Source organism: Lactuca sativa, chromosome 8 (assembly GCF_002870075.4).
Source record: "Lactuca sativa cultivar Salinas chromosome 8, Lsat_Salinas_v11, whole genome shotgun sequence".
Lineage (NCBI taxonomy): Eukaryota > Viridiplantae > Streptophyta > Magnoliopsida > Asterales > Asteraceae > Lactuca > Lactuca sativa.
In genome coordinates, this window is record NC_056630.2 from 217268420 (window position 1) to 217290489 (window position 22070).

Here is a 22070-nt window from a genome sequence, read left to right on the forward strand (position 1 = left end):
TGTTGTGGATACGTCGTGACAAAACAGACGTGATAAGTCTTCCCACCATGCCGTGGGCCTTCCTTGGCCATGTCGTAGTCTTGACTCTGACAAGCTTTTTTTTAATAAGAGCTTAAACCATAAAGACCAAAGCTAAAATCATCAGATAAGTTCCTAATAGCTTCATAATGGATAAAGTTTCCAACTTTATCCATTAGGAAGGTGCAAACTACAAAGATCTAGACTTTACGTCTCAAAGGGATCCAAAATGCATCTTTCTCTACTTAATCCATTAAGTCCAAGTCTCCAACCCTCATATCTGAATCAACATGATGTTTAGATGGATAAAGTTTCCAACTTTATCCATAATAATGCCACAAACATTCAAGATCTAAACTCTAGTACACCAAAATAACCTAAAGGACCAAGATAACTTGCATGGCTAGAAGGAAATGCAAAATATCATAAGTTTCCGAGTCCATGAGGTCCAATATGTATTCCTAACTCTTCAAAATATGTTGGAGTTCACTACACTACAAGATCACTCATAAAATGGACTAAAAGTGCCAAAAAGTACAACTGAAGAGATCTAAAGAACTAAGGAGAAAGATTGAAACTTTATACTCATAGTAGTCTAGAAATGTAGTGTCTTTGATGGATTCAAATTTGAAGCATCATTTCTTGCAACCAAAAGAACCTTCTTGATCATTAAACCTCATAAAAATATCATAAAAAACATCCAAAATAGGAGTTAGGAGAGAGGATGAGCTCAAATCTTGAAAGTGGAGGCTAGGGTTTCTCCTAAAGGGTTCTAGAGGTAATGTAAGCTCATAAAATGGATAAAAAGTCAGAATTGTATGCTTAAATATGGTGAGAAACCTAAAAATCATGGACTTGGTCCTGGCAACTTGTCGTGCCATGGCAATGCTTTATTCATGTTGTAGTAACTATTGTGCCTTGGGAATGCTTTCGCCATGCTGTGGTGACGAGTTTAACCCAAATACACCTCAACTTCAAATAACCATAACTTTTTCATTTCAACTCCGTTTTCAGCGATTTTTATATCCACATAAAGGGATTGACAAGCCCATCAACCTGATCTAGTTACTTTTGACTTAAAGCATACTGAACTAAAATTATTAATTCATGCAAGAGTCTGAAACATCAATTTTCCCATTTTATCCTTTGACTTCAAAACACAAACAATGGATTAGAACCCGTAACGTATATTATCAACATCTAATTAGACCTAAACATTATTCCCTTGAAGCTCAAAATCTTTAATCGATCCATTTATTGCCCAAAATCCCGAAATAATAAACTTTTTGAAACATGATGTTACACCAAAATTCACGTGGGAGGTCAAAATCGCATTATACTAATGATGTTTTTGGTGTGCTAATGTTTGAACCTTGGACCTCCTATATTGAATAACGCACGTTGACCGCTAGGCTCCATCATAGGGACTAATATATGCTTTACTAACAAATTAGTGCCAAACATCAATTATTTATGATGGAACATCCATGACAGATAAATTTGTCATCTATTATTTATGTCATGATTTTTTTTTACAAACAAATATAGGTTATCCATAGCTCGTATGATAAGTAGTTATTAATGGGATATTTTGATCGCCGTAGTGTTAGTACAATCAATCTAATACTCTATGATAACAATAACCACATCACCCTTTTACAAAAAGAATACATTTTAGGTTTAAGATACACCAAATTTACATAACACCAAAGTTCATGCAACAATAAACAAGATCCGAAATAAGGAATATTGTGAAAGTACGTAACAAAGATGTCTTACCTTTGTCTCTCTTATTCAAATCAAATCACTCTTCAATTTAGTTAGCTTTGAGGGAAAAACATAATTACTTCAACTCATTTAGTTTATTAGAGCGCAATGTCTTCTGATTTCACCGGCCTTGCCAGTAAGAACTCCAATTTGTCCCATTTTCACCATTGATGCTTGGAAATCTTTAAAGAATGTGTAGCCACGAGACTTAGCTTGAAGCTTGACATAAGCACTTGTTGTTTTGTCATTTAGAAGTGCAGCATCGGACTGAAACAGGCCTCTCCTTTTCAAGACAACACTGTAGTAGTCCTCATCGAATGATTTTGAACTCCCTGGATCCATTGCAAGGAGTGTGGTTTTGTCTGTTGGAAAGCATATTCTTTTCAATTGAGGTACGTACCTCGGGTCTAGGGATGGATCAGTGTCGCCTTTGCCTGTAAAATTGTACAACCTGGTCGCAATGGTAGAGCAGTGTGAAATCCCCACGGTGTGTCCTCCTTTAAACAGATACAACTAATGTTATATTGGTTGTTAACAAACAGTCCTTATATTGGGGTATAAGTTCAGAAAAAGTTAAAACTCTTAAATTCTAAAGCCAAAATCCTTGTTTTTTTTTCCTACGATTAGAAAAGGTTACATTTTTCATATATACTGCTCCGTTAAAAAAGTGATTTATACCAGGTTAGACAATATTATTGTCTTTTCAATAGAGTATTACAAAAAGAGTAAAACGAAAAGAAAATGCATGGTATTGGTAATTTTTTAAAAGGAAAATCTGTTTTGTATACACTAGTTAAAAAAAAAAAAAAAAAAAAAAAAAAAAAAAAGATGTAGTGATCAAATAAATACCTGAAAGAACGGCCAGGTCTTTAACGCTGAGACCCTTGGAGACAAATTGTGCTTTGAGTTGAGTAATGTTGGCAAAAGGAGCAGGTAGTGTAAAACTCTCGGATGCTATTGATACTCTTCCATCTCTTCTCCCTAATGGCACTGGCCAATATGGGCCCTTAATCTGAATTAAAAACAAAAAATAATACGTAGGTTTTTTTAGAAGAATGTAAAAGACATAAACACGCCACATTAATGTGCCCTAGTGAAGGTCTAGGAGTCAACCTCAGATATCTCTTAATTATATATAGAAAAAGAGAAAAAAAAAACCATAGATTTTTTTTTCATGCAAGTATTTATTGTGAGAATTAAATACCTGGTGGATTGCATCTCGAGCTACCAAAGATAGGATGTCTGCACAAGAGACAACACCAGGACATGCGGCTTCTACAGCAGTTTTTGCAGCATCAATAACTTGAAATCCTCTGAGTGAAAGATTTGGAATTCCGTCTTTCTCCGCCTGGTTTTTTCTTGTAGAGTTTATCAACACTGAACCATCACATCCCTGTAGAAACGTCATATATATCATTTTCTATCTTAAATTACAATTAATAATATTAATCAAAATAGATAAGCAATGCACGTTGTTGTTTCACATACCCTCACAAAGCAATCATGAAACTGCATTCGGAGCAAAGCAGCTGCAAGAGAAGGAGCACGATATATGTAGTTTGCTGTTGTCCTTTTTACAATAGCCTCAGCTCTGGGACACGTCTTTTGGTAGAACCCTAACTTTAGCGGATAGCCATTGGCGACGTCAAAAACAAGAGCAACAAGCAAAAATTGTAGAAGAAGTGCAATGTGCTTTTGGATTGCCATATATATTGCTTACAGACACATGCACAGAGGGAGAGATGATTAGGAAGTTGTAGAGTCTTCAATTTATAGCTTTGATGATAACTAACTCACCTGTGAATGCGTCTACGGATGAGCTGTTTTAGAGTTTATTTAAATCCAAACTTTTTTGATGACCTTTTAATTTCATAATCTGTCTTGTTTTACATTGTCAACTTTAGCTCCATTTACCAACTATTATTCCAATCAAACAGGGTGTGGACTTTTAAACGGTGAATGTGTATTGTATGTTTGGCACAATATCTTATGTTCTCAAACTCACTAAGTATATATTCAAAAATCCTAACTCCTTGTGAATATTGGAAAAATAACAAAATAAAGAATTTGTTAATCACTCCGTGTCTGAGAACTTCCTTCCAATTAAGTAATTAGAAAACGAATTCAGTTACAAATTATATAATTATCAGTCTATGTTTTCCATGGGTAATCTTCATTTACGAAATTATGCTGGTTTATTAAATAATCTTTACAACAAACTAAAGGGCGTGTGGCTTAGTGATGCCAGAAGTTATTGGAAAGACCGATAAGCGTTTTCAGCAGATAGGTTGATAGTTGAGTCCGCTTGAACAGAGGTATAGATTTCAAGTAAATTTAGGTGTGTGTGATTTATCCTTCAAAAAAAGTATCAAACAAAACAGAAGAGTCTACTGTTTCTTATCTCTGGCAATTAGAAAATTTTCAATATCATAAGAAGGAAAGTGAACAATGTATTATAAAAGCAATTGGTTGGTTGACATTTTCTGTTGGCCGGTTTGGGTACATCTAATTATGGAGAATCTTGGTCCATTTGACCAATTCTGATGAATAATAGTGAAAACGAAATAAGAGATAATCTATGCAGTCACGTGGAGGCACGAATGCTTCCACTTGGGTGTATTTAACAACTTCACCTGCATATGAATATACAAAAAAAAAAACAATCTGAAAAAATAAACACATTTATATATATACTAATTGAGAAGTACCAGATCAACAGGAGTTGATTCCCATTGGACCACTTCTTTAATTTTTTTTTTTATTTTTTTCTTCAACAAAGATACTGTTCATTATGTACACCTGTCGTCTTTTCTTTCTTGCGTCTCCACCGCTTCATTTCTAAAAAAACACGGTGTTTAAATGTGTTGGACACAACATGTTAATCTATCACCGCCACCACAACCAATCATTTTCTTTTAAAGACCCAATTTCAGTTGATAATCTCGATCATTCTGCCGACTCACCCATTGCTTGGTCTTCCTCCTCAATCAAACTCAGAGTCGCCGGTGTCGTAGAAATAGAATCCTCCACCGCCAGGTTGCCACCTCCAAAGGGTTCTGGTTCGTCTCCATCACCTCCTACCACCGTCGCTTTTTTATTTTGGATTTTCAATTGTCGGTATTTGTGTGCTCTGCTTCACTATGTTTTGCTGCTTCAATTCATCGTCTTCTCTCGATTTTGTATCAGGGTCTCCATTGTGTATCCGTAATCGACCTCAAAACTCCAACGTCGATCTTCCGATTTTTCGATATTCAGCTCTCCATCCCATCATCAGTCTTCAGATTATGATTTTATTGTTGGTGTTATTGTCTTCGGTTTGATGGGCACAAGTCTCTTTTAGATGTCTTCCACTGTACTGTTTATTTTTTCATCTTTAATTTCTATAAGTTATTTGCAAATTTTTTGGTCGTTGTTGTTTGTCGTCGAACCTCGGAAGGACATAAAAAAGAAATACATATTGAAACTATAAACTTCTATTATCCTTGCACACCAACTGTTTGATTTTATGTTGATTATAATTTTTGGTTGAGATTTCTGCTTATGCATATGCTTTGTATTGGTTAAATACAGACTATGTGTTTCATTATTATATTGCTACCTACTAAAGCAAATAACCGTATTTGATCACTTTTGGTTGTAGAAGATGTTTTCCATTTTTGACTGTTATTGTCCCACAAACCACAGACAAGGTAATCACATCGGTTGGAATCTTGCTGCTCTTTGTTCTTAAATGTTTAGTTTTTATAAATTCTTAGTTTTTATACTATTTCCCCAAAAAGGTATCAAGAATCTCGACATTTTTTTCATGTGCTCACCTGTTTATGCAGCCATGGCCATAGAAGCTGGAGTAAGGGAGATTGCAATTCAAGAGATGAAGTACTTTCCTGAAGCATCTCAGTTGCAGAAATATTCACGTCTCATGATTTGTAAGTTTGTTGTCATGAATACAGAAAACAGGTGGATTTTCTTAACTTTCATTCTAAATTTCAAAATCATATCTTTTTTTTTTATATATATAAATTCTTTTTGAGAATGTCTATTTTTTTGAATAATGATATTGAAAAGATGCTACGGAAAACAAAAGATAGATTGTGTTAATTTTTATCAACAATATATTGCCATCGATAGTGGTTAACAGAGGGTGTTTACCTCACTGCTATAGATATGTTTCCTACCATTGGATTGAATGTTGGTTCAAGGGTTATAGCTATCAAAAGTGACTCTCAAAAGGCACTTTCGAAGAATGAATATGTAAATAAAAATGAATATTTTAATCGCCTTTTACACTTTCTCTTACTGTTTTCAACAGATTTTGACACTTTCAGCGTTTTTCTGTCCTACAGATTGTCATACCATTCACGTAACAATTTGTATTTGGTCCCTTAACTCCCCATGTTCATCTACTCTTAATTCTTGGAATTCATGTCCTTCACAGATTGTTTATTAATGGGGTTTCTCCTAATGTGAGACCGAGTAGATGAAATGATTAACATATAAGACTTTAGGTATGCAAGTAATTACGCAAATCAAAAATTCGATCATTTATGACCATTTTACCCTCCACAGCCCATCATTTAGACAGGGTTAAATGAAGTAATTTATTTTTCAATACTTCATCATAGTGCGTCAGTTTGTGAATGATATGTAGATAACTTTATCATGAATGGTGGGGGGTTATTTTTATCTGCCAATTTTCTTCTTTTTTGTGTTTTATGAACTTTGTCTATGGTTCAGGTTTAGGAAGATGGTGGTCTGATTCAATTGGTGATGTGTTTCTTATCGTGTGAATGCTATAATCAATAAGTTGGTGGTTTATTGACAACAGGTGGAGGAGTATTATGGAAGACACAATGACTCTAGGAGTCGAAGCACTGGCCTGGATGGATAATCTGGTATGTGAAATTACTAGGTGTCCTATTTGTATTCCAAATACTCAAAAAAAAAAAAGTCTTTTTATCACTTCAAAAAATTGTTTACTCAAAAAAGAAAAAAATTTAATTGCCAGAAAATCTAAAATAGACTTATGATTAATAAAAAAAATTGAAAAAAAAAAAACTAATTTACTTGAAGTTATGAATTTTTTAAAATATTATTTTCATTCAAGATTATATAAATATATTAATTATTTATAGTTTGTAATTGAATGGTATCAGGGCGTGCGATAAACTCAATGGCGATCAACCTTTTTTTATTGATGAGCTGGTGGAAAGGGTAAAATTGTCTGAATGCTGAGAAAAACCAACTATAAACCTCTCCATTCCCTAAGATCAAATTAGGATGCCTTAATTTGACCATTTGAGAAATACAATGCAATATTTTAGTTTCAGATTTTTTTTTTAAAACAAATCTGTTTAGTATTCTAAAGTTTATTGTTATTATTATAGTAATGAACTATTCAAAAAGGGAAAATTCATTGTTATTTTAGGTCCACATTCAGTATCTAGAAATGTGAAAAAAAGGGAAAGCTTTGGTGTATCCAACCCCGCTTTGCGGGGTCCTTCCCTAGTTTTAAATGATTAACAATCATTTGACTGAGTAGTTCTTGTACCTATGTCCTTTTGCCTAATTTAAGGTCATTCCTTGTGTTTATCACGTCTATTTCTCTCTTATCTCATCATTAATTGTTTCTCCCTTTCTCTTCTCATCTCTCCGTCTCTATAACAAGGTTCCCACAACTACTATATGGCAAAGAACCACACTTTGTGTGTTATACACGTATGTGGCTTCTACGTGGCGACGGAGGGAGTGTGGTTCTTGTGGCACTACTCCCTCCATCCTTAAGCCCAAACTTTTGAAGTCAATTACCGAGCCCATGATGCAAAACAAAACAAAAAAAAAAGAAACTAGTCTAGCATGCACTGATTAATGATGCATAAAAGATAAGGAAATTATATAATCTAGATGGTGATTAATGACACGACACGATAAAACTATACGACACGAAACGAAATTCGGAGGAAACTAAAATTTGAATTCGTATTCATGTCGTGTTCATGTCAAGTCTAAAAAACACGAAATCGTGTCTTGTTTGTGTTCAAAATTCGACACAAAATTGTCACGATTTAGTATTTGTTTGTCATGTCTGTCGTGTTATGTATGATTAAATATTATTTAAATATACTAATTGTTATATTATATCATCTTTGTTGTGTCGTGTCGTGTTTCTCGTTTTTTAATTGGTTCGTTTTCTTGTTAGTTGAAAAAAACACGACATCGTGTTGTGTCATGTTCGTGTTACATAAACAATTATCTTGTTGTGTCGCGTCAGACAAAAACACGACACGATGACACTATTTGCCACCCTAAACCTAACATATATAAATGAGTTTTTTAAATGAAAATAACAACTTATATTCTGTTTTTTAAAAATAACCAGTTTTTTCCGAATGTTTCATTCCTGTTCATATTTGTTCATATTCTGGAGTTCTTCTTTCACGTGTTTTGCACAATGGTAATGTTCGTATGTAAATGTAACATCCCAAAAATTAAGGACAAAATTTTCATTTTTAAATAAGTAATAAAGGAACCATTAGTATTAAAAACATTCATTATGTCATTCCATAGCAAAACCAAATGTCAATAATCAAAACGTGTCACAATAAAACATAATCAAAGTATATCTCTCAAGAATCCCATGTGCGGAAATAATGGTGTGACGCGCTGCAATCATGTCGGCTCCTTCCCCTTCGAAGAAGAGGTACCTGAAACAAAAACTGAAATCTGTATGCACAAAGCTTAGTGAGTTCCCCCATCATACCACATAATCATACATTACCAGGCATATTTGGGTGCCCGATCTACCCTCCGGTTTATTTCAACCGGTTACGGGGACTATTTCATCCCTACCACTACCACATAATAACATAGCAATAAGCACATAAATCATAACAGATAATGACATACCAGAAAATTATCACGAAGACAATCATCTCTACCATAAACAACTACTAGTGGGCCGACATTGGTGCCTTCGACCCACTCCTACAGGAAGGTAATTCACCTCGTAAAGCTGAAAGCAAAACCTCATGGTTGGAAATCTTTAACGGTAGCTCCGATGACTCCTCGAGCTATCATTACCACAATAACACTTAATCAAAAGCTAATAATCCATCTTAGAGTAAAATGACCATTTTACCTCTGGACTAATTTTGCCAATGCCTAAGGCCCAAAACCAAAACATGAAAGGCCCAAATCTAAATAATATTCACAAAACCACTAATGGCCCACCAATGGCCCAATTTTCTAAATTTGGCCCAATTCCTCAAATGGGCCTTATCGTAAGTCCAACATACTCTTAGCCTATAAATAAATAATTTCTAATGGCCCATTATTGTCAAAAAGACCCAATTCCATAAATCTCAGTTCTAGGCCCCGGGGCCTTACTCCACAGTAGGCCATGACGCCAAACAATCCAGGCCCAAACTTCTAAGGTCCAAAAACCCATCTTCGCTACTCTATATGCGTACGCACGATATACTTGACATGTACGCCCAGCGTACGCTGGCCTTGACTTGTAGCGGTAAGTTGACCTAGTACGCACTGTATACCAGGGTGTACGCCTAGCCTACTGGCCAGTTTCCATAGGACCCATTTTGTGACTTAATCCATTAAGTCCTAACGTCCAGAACATAGATCCAAGTCCTTTAAGACATCCTAATCCACAAAGTTACAAACTTTATGTCTTTGCATGCATAGATGGGGGTTAAAACATGATTTAAGTCCTTAAACAAACTTTAAGACCATCACACAGTTGCATGGTTGTGGATTAACCATCAAGGTCCAATTTTAATAACTCTAATTGCTTCCAAGAGCTCAAAAGGACAGCTCTTATGGTCTGGAACTACCAAGACACAAGGAACCTCAACAATGGAGACAAAATAACCCATAAAACACCCCAACACTACAACTAAGCATACACTGGTCAAGTTTTAAGTTTGATACCTCAAATGAGTCAGAAATGGTGTTAATCCCATGGATCTACAAGCTCTCTTCAAGTCCTTTCTCCTTCTTCAAACTTCTTTCTCTTCAAAATATCCAATACAACACCAAAATGCTCTCAAATGGCTACCAAATCATAAGTACACACAAACCCTAAATTTTTGTGAGAGTTGCTTAAAGGTGAGAGGGAGGCTGGACTAAGGGCATAACGTTCTTTATATAGGGATCAAACCCTAAATTTTAGGGTTTTAGAGGTTGCATGCGTACGATGCACGTACCCTTTTGTACGATGGGTGTGCGTGCACGGCATCCGCATCCTAATCTCTTGAGTACGCTGAGCATACATGGCATGGTACGCCCTGCGTACGACACTTCTCAGCCCAATCATAAGGACCCAATTAGGGATGAGCATAGGCGGGTACCCGCCTCATTTAGCGAGAATCGGAACCGGAACCGGAACCGGCGGTTCCTAGAATGTTAGAACCAGAACCGGAACCGCTCTAGGCAGTTCTTAAATGTCTGGAACCAGTCCCGGAACCGGCGGTTCCGGTTCCGGGAGCGGGTAACCCGGTTACATTAATTTTGTTAACTTTTGTCGATAAAACCACAATTTAGTTCGATTCAAATCAAGTCAATTCTGACCAAAGACGGACAAAACCGGACCAATATATATTCTAAACCGGTCTAAGTAACACACATATTTATATGAAATAATATATATATATATATATATATATATATATATTAACCGGTTCCGGCGGGTACCCAGCGGGTAGCAGTTCCAAAAAAACGAGAACCGGAACCGGAACCGCTTAAGGCAGTTCCGGTTCCAAAACCGGCAGCGGGTACCCAGTTCCGATGCTCATCCCTAGACCCAATGGTCCAAGCCCAAACCAATTTAATTCATTAATCTTACATAAATATAAATAATACCTTATAAGTCTCGGACGTTACAAATCTCCTCCACTTGAATTAGACTTTGTCGTCGAAGTCTGTTGCTGCTGTCGGGAATAACTTGGGGTAATGCTCCCTCATCTCGTCTTCTGGCTCCCACGTCCATTTCGAGCCCTTACGGTCCTGCCACTGCACCTTCACCAGTTCTACTTCCTTGTTTCTCAAAGCCTTCATCTTCCTGTCAAGAATAGTTATGGGCCTCTCGATGTAGTTCAGGCTGTTATCCATCTGAATGTCCTCCAACGGAACCACCACGGAATCACCGGCTATGCACTTTCGCAGTTATGAAACATGAAAAGTGTTGTGGATCTCTCTCAGCTCCTCCGGAAGATCCAACCAATATGCTACCTTGCCCACCTGGGCTACCACTCTAAAGGGTCTGATATAAGCGGGGCCCAACTTTCCCCGCTTCCTGAAGCGGATGACACCCATCAAAGGTTACACCTTCAGAAGGACCATACCCCAACCTAGAACTCCATGTCCGATCGGCGTCTGTCAACGTAACTCTTCTGCTGACTCTAGGTCGTCTGGAATCTACTTTAGACATGTTGGATCTTCCCTGTCATCTTAAGTACCACCTCGGTACTCCCTACGACTCTGATCGACCTCACCCCAACATATTAGGGTCCTACAGTTCCTCCTGTAGAGCATCTCGAAGGGAGGTCGATCGATACTGTCGTTGTAGCTATTATTATAGGAAAACTATGCCAAGGGGAGTTAGGTATCCCAGCTACGACCGAAGTATAAAACGCATCCCGCAACATATCCTCCAAAATCTGGATGGTCCGCTCGTTCTGGCCATCCGTCTGCGGGTGTAAAGTCGTGCTGAAGTGCAGACGAGTACCCAAATCGTCATGAAATTTCTTCCAGAATCTGGAAGTGAACCACACATCCCTGTCAAATATCACAGAAACTAGCACCCTATTCCGAGCCACTTCCTCTCGGAGGTAGATGTCTGCCAACTTCTCGATCAAAATACTCTCCTGAATCGGGATGAATTGGGTACTCTTGGTCAATCGATACACAATCACTCATATCACGTCCACTCCGTGCGCCGTTCGAGCTAACTTTGTAATGAATTCCATGGTAATATCCTCTTATTTCCACACAGGATATCAAACGGCTTCATCTTGCCATGAGGCCTCTGGTGTTCAGCCTTAACCTTCCTGCAGGTCAAGCACCTCTCGACGTAGCAGGCTACATCCCACTTCATACAGGGCCACCAGTAATCAAGATGAAGATCCCTATACATCTTCATTGCCCCGGGATGGATGGAAAATCTGGATTTGTGTGCCTCTTCCATCAGGACCTAGCGCACGCCGCCCAAGTACGAAACCCGCACTCTACGATGGAGTGTCAATAAACCGCGACATAAACAGTCGAAGGAGGAAATCTGACCCACGATATGCTCACTCTTCTGTTGGTCCTCCTTCATAGCCTCCTGCTGAGCCTCCCGAATCTGCTCCAAAGACGGAGTTAGTACTGTCATCCTCAAGTAGATGTCTCTGATCGGGGTCGTGAATGCCTTACGGATAAGTGCATCGGCCACAACATTGGCCTTCCCCGGGTGGTAGAGGATCTCGCAATTGTAATCCTTCACCACGTCCAACCACCGTCTCTATCTCATGTTTAGATTTGGCTAGTCCATCAAGTACCTCAAACTCGTGTGATCCGTGTAAATGGTGCAACGGACCCCATTGAGCTAGTGTCGCCAAATCTTGAGGGCAAAAACAATTGCCCCCAACTCCAAGGCATGCGTCGTATAGTTCTCCTCATGAGGATTCAACTGCCTCGAGGTGTAAGCGATGACATGCTCTCTCTGCATCAATATTATGCCTAAACCTGAGATGGACACGTCATAGTATACTACAAAATCCACGACGCTCTCTGGCAGAGTCAATATCGGTGCCTCGCACAATCTCTGCCTCAAAGTCTCGAAGGCCGCCTACTGCTTAGGCCCCAGAGGAAAGTCACTGACTTCTTGGTCAGTCGGGTCAGGGGCACCACTATCTTGGAGAAATCCTGAATGAACCTCCGTTAATAGCCTGCTAAACCGACAAAGCTCTGAATCTCGAATAGAGACCTCGAAACCTCCTATCTCATCATGGCCTCCACCTTGGCCGGATCGACCAATATACCGTTTTGGTTGACGAGGTGCCCCAAAAATTGCATATCGTTCAACCAAAACTCGCAATTGGAGAACTTTGTGAAAAGTCTCTCCCTCCTCAGTATCTCCAACACCTCCCTCAAGTGCTCCTTGTGTTGCTCCTACGTCTTGGAATAAACCAAGATATCATCAATGAAGACTTGTTAGGTTTTATGTACTATAACACTCCTATGGTGCACATACAACCCTAAATGCTTTGGATCTAAGTTTTCTCTAGTTATACAAGCAATAAAATTTTTCTAAAGAATGAAGCCAATAACTAGCATACAATTTGATATATGAATCATAAAAGTAAGTTAGAAGATTACCTCTTTGTTGTAGCTTGTAAATATTGGCCTTTCAAGAGATTAGCACCCCAAGTGTGATGCCTCAAATGTCTTACAACAAACCAAGAACAAAAGGATCACTCTAAGAGAGAGGTTTAGGTGAGACAAATCGGCTAGGCTCTTCTTAGGACTCATAGGGGCGATTTTAGCTAGCTAGGGGCTCCATTTATAGTTTGGAATCCTTAGGGTTTAAACTTGTAAACCCTAATTTACTTGGGCTTTTAATCTAATAACTTATTAGCCTTAAGGACTACCTCTTCATGGACTCTCACAAAGATTTAGTCCATTTCAAATCAAGATGTATCATTAGCCCAAACTATAAATATCAATGATTTGCCTAATCAGTCCCTGCAAATTTAATTAGTCTCTTTTGATCACTAAATTAATTCCAAATTAATTCTTGACCAATACTAATTAAATAATATGATTTCTCAATTAATATATTATATTTATAATATATTAATAAATCACTAATAACCTCTTTCTCAAATATCCATCCTATCAAATTGTTCCAGAGAGTTGCAACCCAAATTAACCATGCTATTTTCGGGTCAAGTACATACCAATTATAGTTATGGGCTCAGAAACCTAATTCAATAGTCACCCACTTGGATAAGTCTAATAACTATAACTGCAAGTACGACTCAAAGAACCAACTAGCAATCATAGCTCTCAAAAAACCGTTGTCAAACTCTGAACAAATAAATGACGCGTCCATTAAATAAGGGATCATATATTCCTCCGTTCTACAAGATATCATATGAATTGGGACATGGATTATAATCATTCTCTCTGTTCATGTGTTGTTTCCCGGTTTCCAATTTATGACGACTGGCTAATTGAACAAATCTAATCAGTCCAGGATTGGCCAAGCGCTTAGGGTTGTCATCACTAAATCATCAAGGGGCCCACAAATATCACTTTTATCCCTTTTAGGGTAAAAGGAACGGATAAACATTGACTCATATGCGTGCTCGATTTACTCATCAAATCACACATGACAATATGTTTTATAACACCAAGTTACTGGTGCGTTTACACATCATCAATGTGCAACCGACTTGTAAACTGCAACCATATGTCTCCGTTTCAAGAATATAAGATTTTTTCATCTCACCAATCACTCGTGATAAAATCCATGAAGTGATTCAGATGAGTGTGGGTTTAATCCACTACTCATATCTTATTATAGGAGTACTCATGAACACTGCAGTAAGCTTGTGTTATGTGTAAACACTTTAGACAATATACAGACAGATTCATGACAATCTTGCTTCAATACATACTTCCAATGTATGATCGATTGTGGATAGTGTGAATAGTCTTATTATTCGGTAAGTCAAAATATGCAAAGTGAAACACAAGAATAATCGAATCCAATATGGTCTCAAAACTTTTGAATATAAATAAAGCCTTTTATTTGAGCACAATATTGATTACACATTATTCATTGTATAATGTTTTGATTAATCAACTTAATACTTGAATGAAAAAATAGTTATCCCATGCTCCAAGCATGCACACTATTTTTACCTATGGTCCTTATTTTGTGAAATAGATCAGTCGAAAACATTTCAATGATGCTCATTTCACAATTCCAAATTCTTAGTGTAAGAATACCTAATTCTTGTCACTATAAGAATGTGTTAGATTCTAAACTATCATGCAATATATCTTATGTAATGTCGAGGTACCAAAGTCATAGAGACTTTTCCAACGATGTTACAAAACTTTGAACAGGAGATTGATAACAAAACTATTCCAAGGAAGCAAAGTCTCAAATTCAAAGTACATTCCTTTGAACATCCTTCATGCATAAAGGTTTCTAACGTACACATAGATTCTTAATATCCAACTTCCATTATGAAAACATTTCCATATTTTCCATATGACAATGCATTATTAATAGAATTATGTCTATTCATAACGATGTAAATATGGTTCATCCATTACTATACTTCTAACTACAAGCGATCGATCCTTAGCGAACCTTAGATCGTCCTTGATAGTTGTTTAATAACTTTAGTTATATCCGGTTCTAGTCCTTTTTCCCTCTTAATGCCCTAGGCATTTGGAAAATAAGATCACGTGAATATTATAGCATATTCAATCGATCCTATACTCGAAGCATATGGGATACGACTCATAATGTCTTACATAAAGACACCACACTTGAACAATCTTTTGCTATAATATTTCCTATGTTGAAACATTTTCAGCATGACATTCATATATGACTATGACTAAGTTTAATTTCAATCTAAACTTTTATATTCAAAATAAAGTATAAGTATCCTCTCCCTTACTACAGCGAAACAATTTTTCAAATTCTGCAACTTTGCAAAATTCTTAACCTTTGTTTCCTATAACCAGCATTGCTAGCTTGCAACACTTCACATAATTATCATGCTCCCACTATCATGATAATTATATTCTTACCAACATAACACTTATGCTCCCACTATCTTTGACATGTACCCATAAACCAACTAGACTTCTAGAAATCAATACTTATTGAATTTCTTTCCAATGTTCAGATTTTCGATACAAGATGCTTTGATAAACCTTTATCTAAGCTCATACACTTTTTATTAGAAATCTTATTTGTGTGCCTAAACTATTTCAGAACTTACATCAACAAGTTCTGAATGTTTAAACTATTTGCCATTTCTCACAATTCGAACTATGAAAAGGGATGTCGTAATCATAATCGAATTTGAGAACACAATTAATACAACTGCTATCTCCATAAAATCTTCTTAGTGAAAGTGTTTCCTCACAATCCTTTCCATGAAGTGGAGATAAACCTTATTTCACTTAGATTTTATGGTGTATGTGTTCCTATCCATGTGAAACTATCATTGCCAACCATTATCATTAGATAAGGTCTATAGCAGATTCAAACTCATATGGACTGAACTTGTCCAATCTTAATTTCTTGCGACTTGGCAGCACATGGGCCTACCATCTCTTCCAAGTTGTTAGGCAGCTCACCCTTACTGATTAATGAACTTTCACTGACCAAGGTGTTTTTCCTTATGCAAACAATTAAGAACTCACAGAACTCACACGCATAGTCAACTTTAACTAGAATGAGCACAAAAACAAGAATATGTTAACACGATAGGTTACAAACTTCAAGTCGTGTGCTAGTGATAAACGACATGTTTATTCTTGATTAGTTCTTAAACTTTTCAAGGTCTTCTAAGATTCCCACTGACATCTTGACATATAAGATTCCCTTTTCAAGAACCATTCCTTGACAAACAAATATTTAAGAGTTAGTGTGGGATCTTATCAAGAAAAACACTTCATTTAATTTGGTCTTAGTTTGTCTTTGTTTTATACAAAACATCACAACTACCAATTCTAAATGTGCATGAGCAAGAAAACTTTTCTACTCCACATTTCATGATGTGTTATAAACCTAATTAAGATATGTCACTCAATGTACAATCTTGGAGTATGACTCTAAGAATTGATCTTGGAATGAAGTATGACTCATCTTCTTGATTTATCCATTTCAACAATTCCCGATTCCTCTTCTTAGCCATACAAATGCACTAAGGTGTCCTTACAATGCAATTACAAATGAAAACAATGTTTCTAAATATTTATAAGCAATCTATCATAACTCCTAAGCAGTTGCTCAAAAATCCGATCATCAAATCATGCGATCAAAATCTATCTTTTCGCGATCAGATTCAACTTACTCTTCCTTTAAGCTTCCTTTCTTTTCTTCGATCCCACAAAACATCAAAATGTAATTACATTTGGTCAAACGGTTTGCCCTTGGCCTTTCCATTGGGAAGAGAAAGCTTTTCTGGACTTCCAATGTGGCCATTGTCAATGTCCATGGAAATTTGGGAAGTAGATCTTCTAGTCAAATTTTCTTTACCAGTGCGCCAAATCATTTCTGATTCAGCGGCAACTAGAAAATAGGTAAGACCAATAAGGTTCACGTCGTGATCTATCACATAGTAGTCCTTAACAAACCCACTATATGACTTCGGAAGTGATTTAAGAACCAAGTCAACAGCCAACTTCCTCGAGAACACGACACCCAACATTCCTACACTATCAATATGCAACTTCATCTCCAAGACATGAGCACATATAGACTTTCCATCCTCGTGTTTACTTGTCAATAGGGCTTGAGTGATCTTAAACTTTTCAAGTTGATGAACATGTGTGTTAGGGAGAATTATTGGAGGAGGTGGAGGAAGTGAAGAATGATTTCTAGGAACATCATCTTCATGAGGAAATGTTTTTCCAAAAGATTCGGGAAGATCATAGTTGTTAGAACTTGACATCTACAAGGGAGAAATTCAAGCTTAGTTGATTTATGTCCTTAATATAACACCCAAATGAAATATTAAGGCTAGGGCCCAACACAATAACTCACAATTCGGAAGAGGGATGTCGTAATTCAATTGTAAACTATTTGTCGGTATGTAAATGACGATTTACCAATTCCAGCACGAAAACAAAATTTTAAACGAATTAAGTTTTAAATGAATTGAAATTGCTATATTCTTTTGAGATTCATTGAACTTTCCAATGGCATGTTTAATCTCGATTATGCCCTTCAAGTTTGTGAGTGGGATACCGAGGATCACAAATAAGGTGTGAATAACCATGAAAATTAGCTTGGTACTCTCGATGTCATTAATTACCTAATCAATGTGTCGGTTAACCACACATGCTCCATTGATCAATGATAATTTACGAGAAACCCATTTCCATCCTTCATTACTCCACATTAGTGTGCCGGTTAACGACACATGCTCCACTAACTGACCAATAAGGTGCAATGTGCAATTTCATGGGTTAGCATCAATTTCACATTTTTCCTAAAGTAACTAAGATTGGGAATTTAAAAGTGTTTAGTTACTTTGTATTTCATTATAATTTTAATGAGGATTTAAGTGTCCTGTCAAACCCGTTCGGCTAATAACCCTACACTAGTCAAGGATGCGGTGGGTAAAAATGGAAACCTAATGGCGGGCATATTATAGACCGCTCCCTTAAACACCACTTATAGACCAGCTTCGTGAAGGAGACCTACTAACGGTAAGACCGACTTTTTAACTTATACATATATAATATATTAGACCTTTAATTTTATATAGTATAAGGGAGTATTTTAAGCATTTAAAATACTAAGTGGTTTAATCTATTGATTAAACTAGACTTCTAATTTAATTAAACTCAAACCATATAATTATGGATTTATAATACTCTTTTAATTAATCTTTTAACTAATTATCAACAAAACCATAATTAAAACTTTTAATTCTCAATTTACATTATGAAGTCAAAAAGGTTTAGTAAATAATATTTCCAATTAAAACTTTTTTAATCGAATTTTAAATTCCAAAACTTGAGGGCAAGTTTTGAAACTCTTCAAAAACTTTTAGAATTCCATAAAAAAGACTTTCAATTTCCATAACTTGAGGGCAAGTTATGAAACTCTTCAAAGCCATTTAGATCAAAAATTTTAAGCTTTCAAGACTCTTGGAATCCATAACTTATGCAGTTAATTTGCTTCATGAATGAGACTTTTTATATGCATAACTTATGGAGGTTTCATGAACTCTTTAGATCAATCTTTTAAATTAATAAAAGAATCAAATAATTGTATCTTTAACTAATTTGACCTAATTCAAGTTCGTATAGAAAAATGATTCAAATTTTCAAATAATTGGTTTGTTTTTCATAAAATCAAGTAATTATCTTAAAATTTGACAATCATCATGTTATTGGATAGGGATAGTCATTACTATTAATAAAATCAAATTTTATGAACCAAAACAATTTGTGGTAATGATCCTAATCCAAAACAGGCCAAAACTCGAAAATTCTGGTTTTTGATGATCCAACTCATCGAGCTAGGCAATGGACTCTTCGAGTTCATGGCTAAATTCATCCAACTAGTCGAGTCCCTCTTAGGACTCGTCGAGTCCATCAGGTAATGGCCAGAAAAGTCATTTTTTAAACTTTGAAAATCAAACAATTGCATCAATAAAATAGAAAACACCCATGACTCTGATACCACTGTTGGGTTTTATGTAATATAACACTCCTATGATGCACATACAAACTAAATGCTTTGGATCTAAGCTTTATCTAGTTATACATGCAATAAAAAATTTCCAAAGCATGAAGCATACAACTAACATACAATTTGACATATGAATCATAAAAGTAAGTTAGAAGATTACATCTTTGTTGTAGCGTGTAAATATTGGCCTTTAAAGAGCTTAGCACCCCTAGTATGATGCCTCAAATGTCTTACAACAAATCAAGAACAAAAGGAGGCTTTAAGAGAGAGGTTTAGGAGACACAAATCAGCTAGACTCTTCTTAGAACTCACAGGAACAGTTTTAGCTAGCTAGGGGCTCTATTTATAGTCTGGAATCCTTAAGGTTTAAACTTGTAAACCTTAATTTACTTGCGCTTTTAATCCAATGACTTATTATCCTTATGGACTAACTCTTCATAGACACTCATAAATATTTAGTCCATTTCTAATCAACATGGATCATTAGCCCAAACTATAAATATCACTGATTTGCCTAATCAGTCCCTACAAATTTAATTAGTCTCTTTTGATCACTAAATTAATTCCAAATTAATTTTTGACCAATACTAATTAAATAATATGATTTCTCATTTAATATATTATACTTATAATATTAATAAACCACTAATAACCTCTTTCTCAAATATCCATCCTATCAAATTGTTCCAGAGAGTTGCAACCCAAATGGACCACACTATTTTCAGGTCAAGTACATATCAATTATAGTTATGGGCTTAGACACCTCATCCAATAAGACTATCAAGACCGATCCTACATCGCTTTGCATACGTGGTTCATGAGTTCCATGAACGCAGTAGGAGCATTGGTGTGCCCAAATAACATCACAACAAACTCATAGTGGCCATAACGAGTCTTGAAAGCAGTCTTCTATATATTCTCATCTCTGACTCTCATCTGGTGGTAGCCTGAACACAAATCGATCTTGGAAAACCAAGATGCCCCTTGAAGTTGGTCGAAGAGATCATCAATCATCAGGAGTGGGTAACGATTCTTCACCGTTACCTTATTCAACTCTTGGTAGTGTATACACATCCGGTGAGACCCATCCTTCTTCTTCACAAACAGAATCGAGGTTCCGCAAGGTGAACTGCTCGGCCTGATAAAGCCCTTGTCTAACAGCTCCTGCAGCTATGTAGACTACTCCTACATCTCAGGAGGAGTTAACCCATACGGTGCCTTGGCTATCAGAGTTGTACCCGGAAATAGGTTAATTTTGAAATCCACCTGTCTCTCCGGAGGTATCCCAGGCAAATCCTCCTGGAACACATCTGAATACTCCCACACAAGTGGCACATCGCTTACGGTCGCCTTACCCTCCTCTTGGGTGTCCATAACGTAGGCGACAAAACCTATACATCCCTGATGAAGTAGCGTCTGGATCTCATTGCTGAATACATGACCGGTCCACGCTGCGATCTCTCACCCTGAATAACCAGCTCTCCCCCACTTGGGGTCTTCACCCGAACCAACTAATACTCACAGTCGATCACCACCCCAGTAGGGCTCAACCAATCCATGTTTATGATGACCTTGTTCCCACGCAAAGGAATGGGAACCAAATCCACAAGATAACGCTCATCATACATCCTCAAGACACAATCTCTATAAACCTCTGATGCCCGAACGGATCGATCGACCGTAATATCGACCTCTAAAGGACAATCCAAGATGCTCGTAGACTCGGCAAACCTCTTGCTGAGTGCAAGAGAAACAAAAGATCGGGTAGCTCCCGAGTCAAATAACACCAACACTGGGATACCGTTCACATGGAATGATCCTAAAACAGATTACATGAAACATAAACATCAAAACTGAAACATAATAAAAGTTAGGTAAAAGAAACATACACGTCACCACATCCGGTGCAATACGCGCCTCCTCGGCCGTCAACTTGAAGGCTCGGCTCCTCACCACAGGAGCACCTGGCTTGCCCTGTCAGCTATCTGTAATCCGCAGGGTGGCTGAAAAACTCCCTCTTGTGGCTTTCCACATTTCCCACAGCGGCACCGGTCTTTTTGACCCTTCCACCTCGAGTCGAATCCCTTGGGTTTATTCACCGAAAGCCCAGTTTCCTGCCCAGCTTCCGCCTTCCTGTTCCTAAGTTTCTTTATGTTAATCTCCCTCTCTCGTGTCGTGGCTATTAGGGGTGTTCACAGTCCGTTTTTTTCAGTTTTTAGGTCAAATTGAAGCCAAACTGTTAGTAACGGTTTTTGTCAAGCAAAAACCGAAGCGAACTGTTGAAAATTTAAAACCGAACCAGAGAGACCGTTACTAATGGTTTGACTATGGGTTGGTTTCATGGGTTGGCTTTTCAGGCCCATTTTATTTGAGTCCATTAAACTAATTTGGTAAAAAAAAACCGCATTATTAAAGTTATTAAAACAACTAAAATTCTGCCAAATATTGTTAGAAATATTGCAATATTAAAACGAGTTTCATCACAACCGTTCCAAATCTGTCAATCAATTAGAAACGAATTTGATCAGAATGGAAGAACAAGATGTCAAGCAACCATTTAGCCTAAATCAAAACAACCAGTCAATCGAAGATCAAAACCTACAAATGATATCGAAGATCGGAACAACGATGTAAATGTTATATATCTTCTAATTTACAGTTTCCTGTAACAATCCCCAACTGATCTTAACAATAACATTTTGCTAGTGTTGTACAACTCTGCTAGTAAAAATAAATGATACCAAACAAAAATTGAACGATTCTACCCCCATAACACACATTAGTGTGGTGGTCATTACCTTGACATTCAACCATTTATAATTTGTACACACAAAAA

The 22070-nt window shown here is 36.8% G+C and overlaps 1 protein-coding gene across 1 annotated transcript; it reads right to left on the reverse strand.

Moving 5' to 3' along the window:
- Positions 1 to 1652: 1652 nt before the first annotated feature.
- On the reverse strand, positions 1653 to 3512 carry LOC111903789 (peroxidase 27-like). Its single transcript, XM_052767065.1, has 4 exons — positions 3274 to 3512; positions 2990 to 3178; positions 2635 to 2797; positions 1653 to 2282 (listed from the first exon to the last, which is right to left on the reverse strand). The coding sequence occupies exons 1-4, from the start codon at positions 3490 to 3492 to the stop codon at positions 1876 to 1878; spliced, it is 978 nt and encodes a 325-aa protein (XP_052623025.1). The 5' UTR covers positions 3493 to 3512; the 3' UTR covers positions 1653 to 1875.
- Positions 3513 to 22070: the final 18558 nt, after the last annotated feature.

Coding starts and splice junctions, on each gene's coding strand:
- LOC111903789 (XM_052767065.1), bottom strand. CDS start 3,492: ATGGCAATCCAAAAGCACATTGCACTTCTTCTACAATTTTTGCTTGTT. Junction 3,179..3,273: donor TTCATGATTGCTTTGTGAGG/GTATGTGAAACA, acceptor ACGTTTCTACAG/GGATGTGATGGTTCAGTGTT. Junction 2,798..2,989: donor CTCGAGATGCAATCCACCAG/GTATTTAATTCT, acceptor TTTTTAATTCAG/ATTAAGGGCCCATATTGGCC.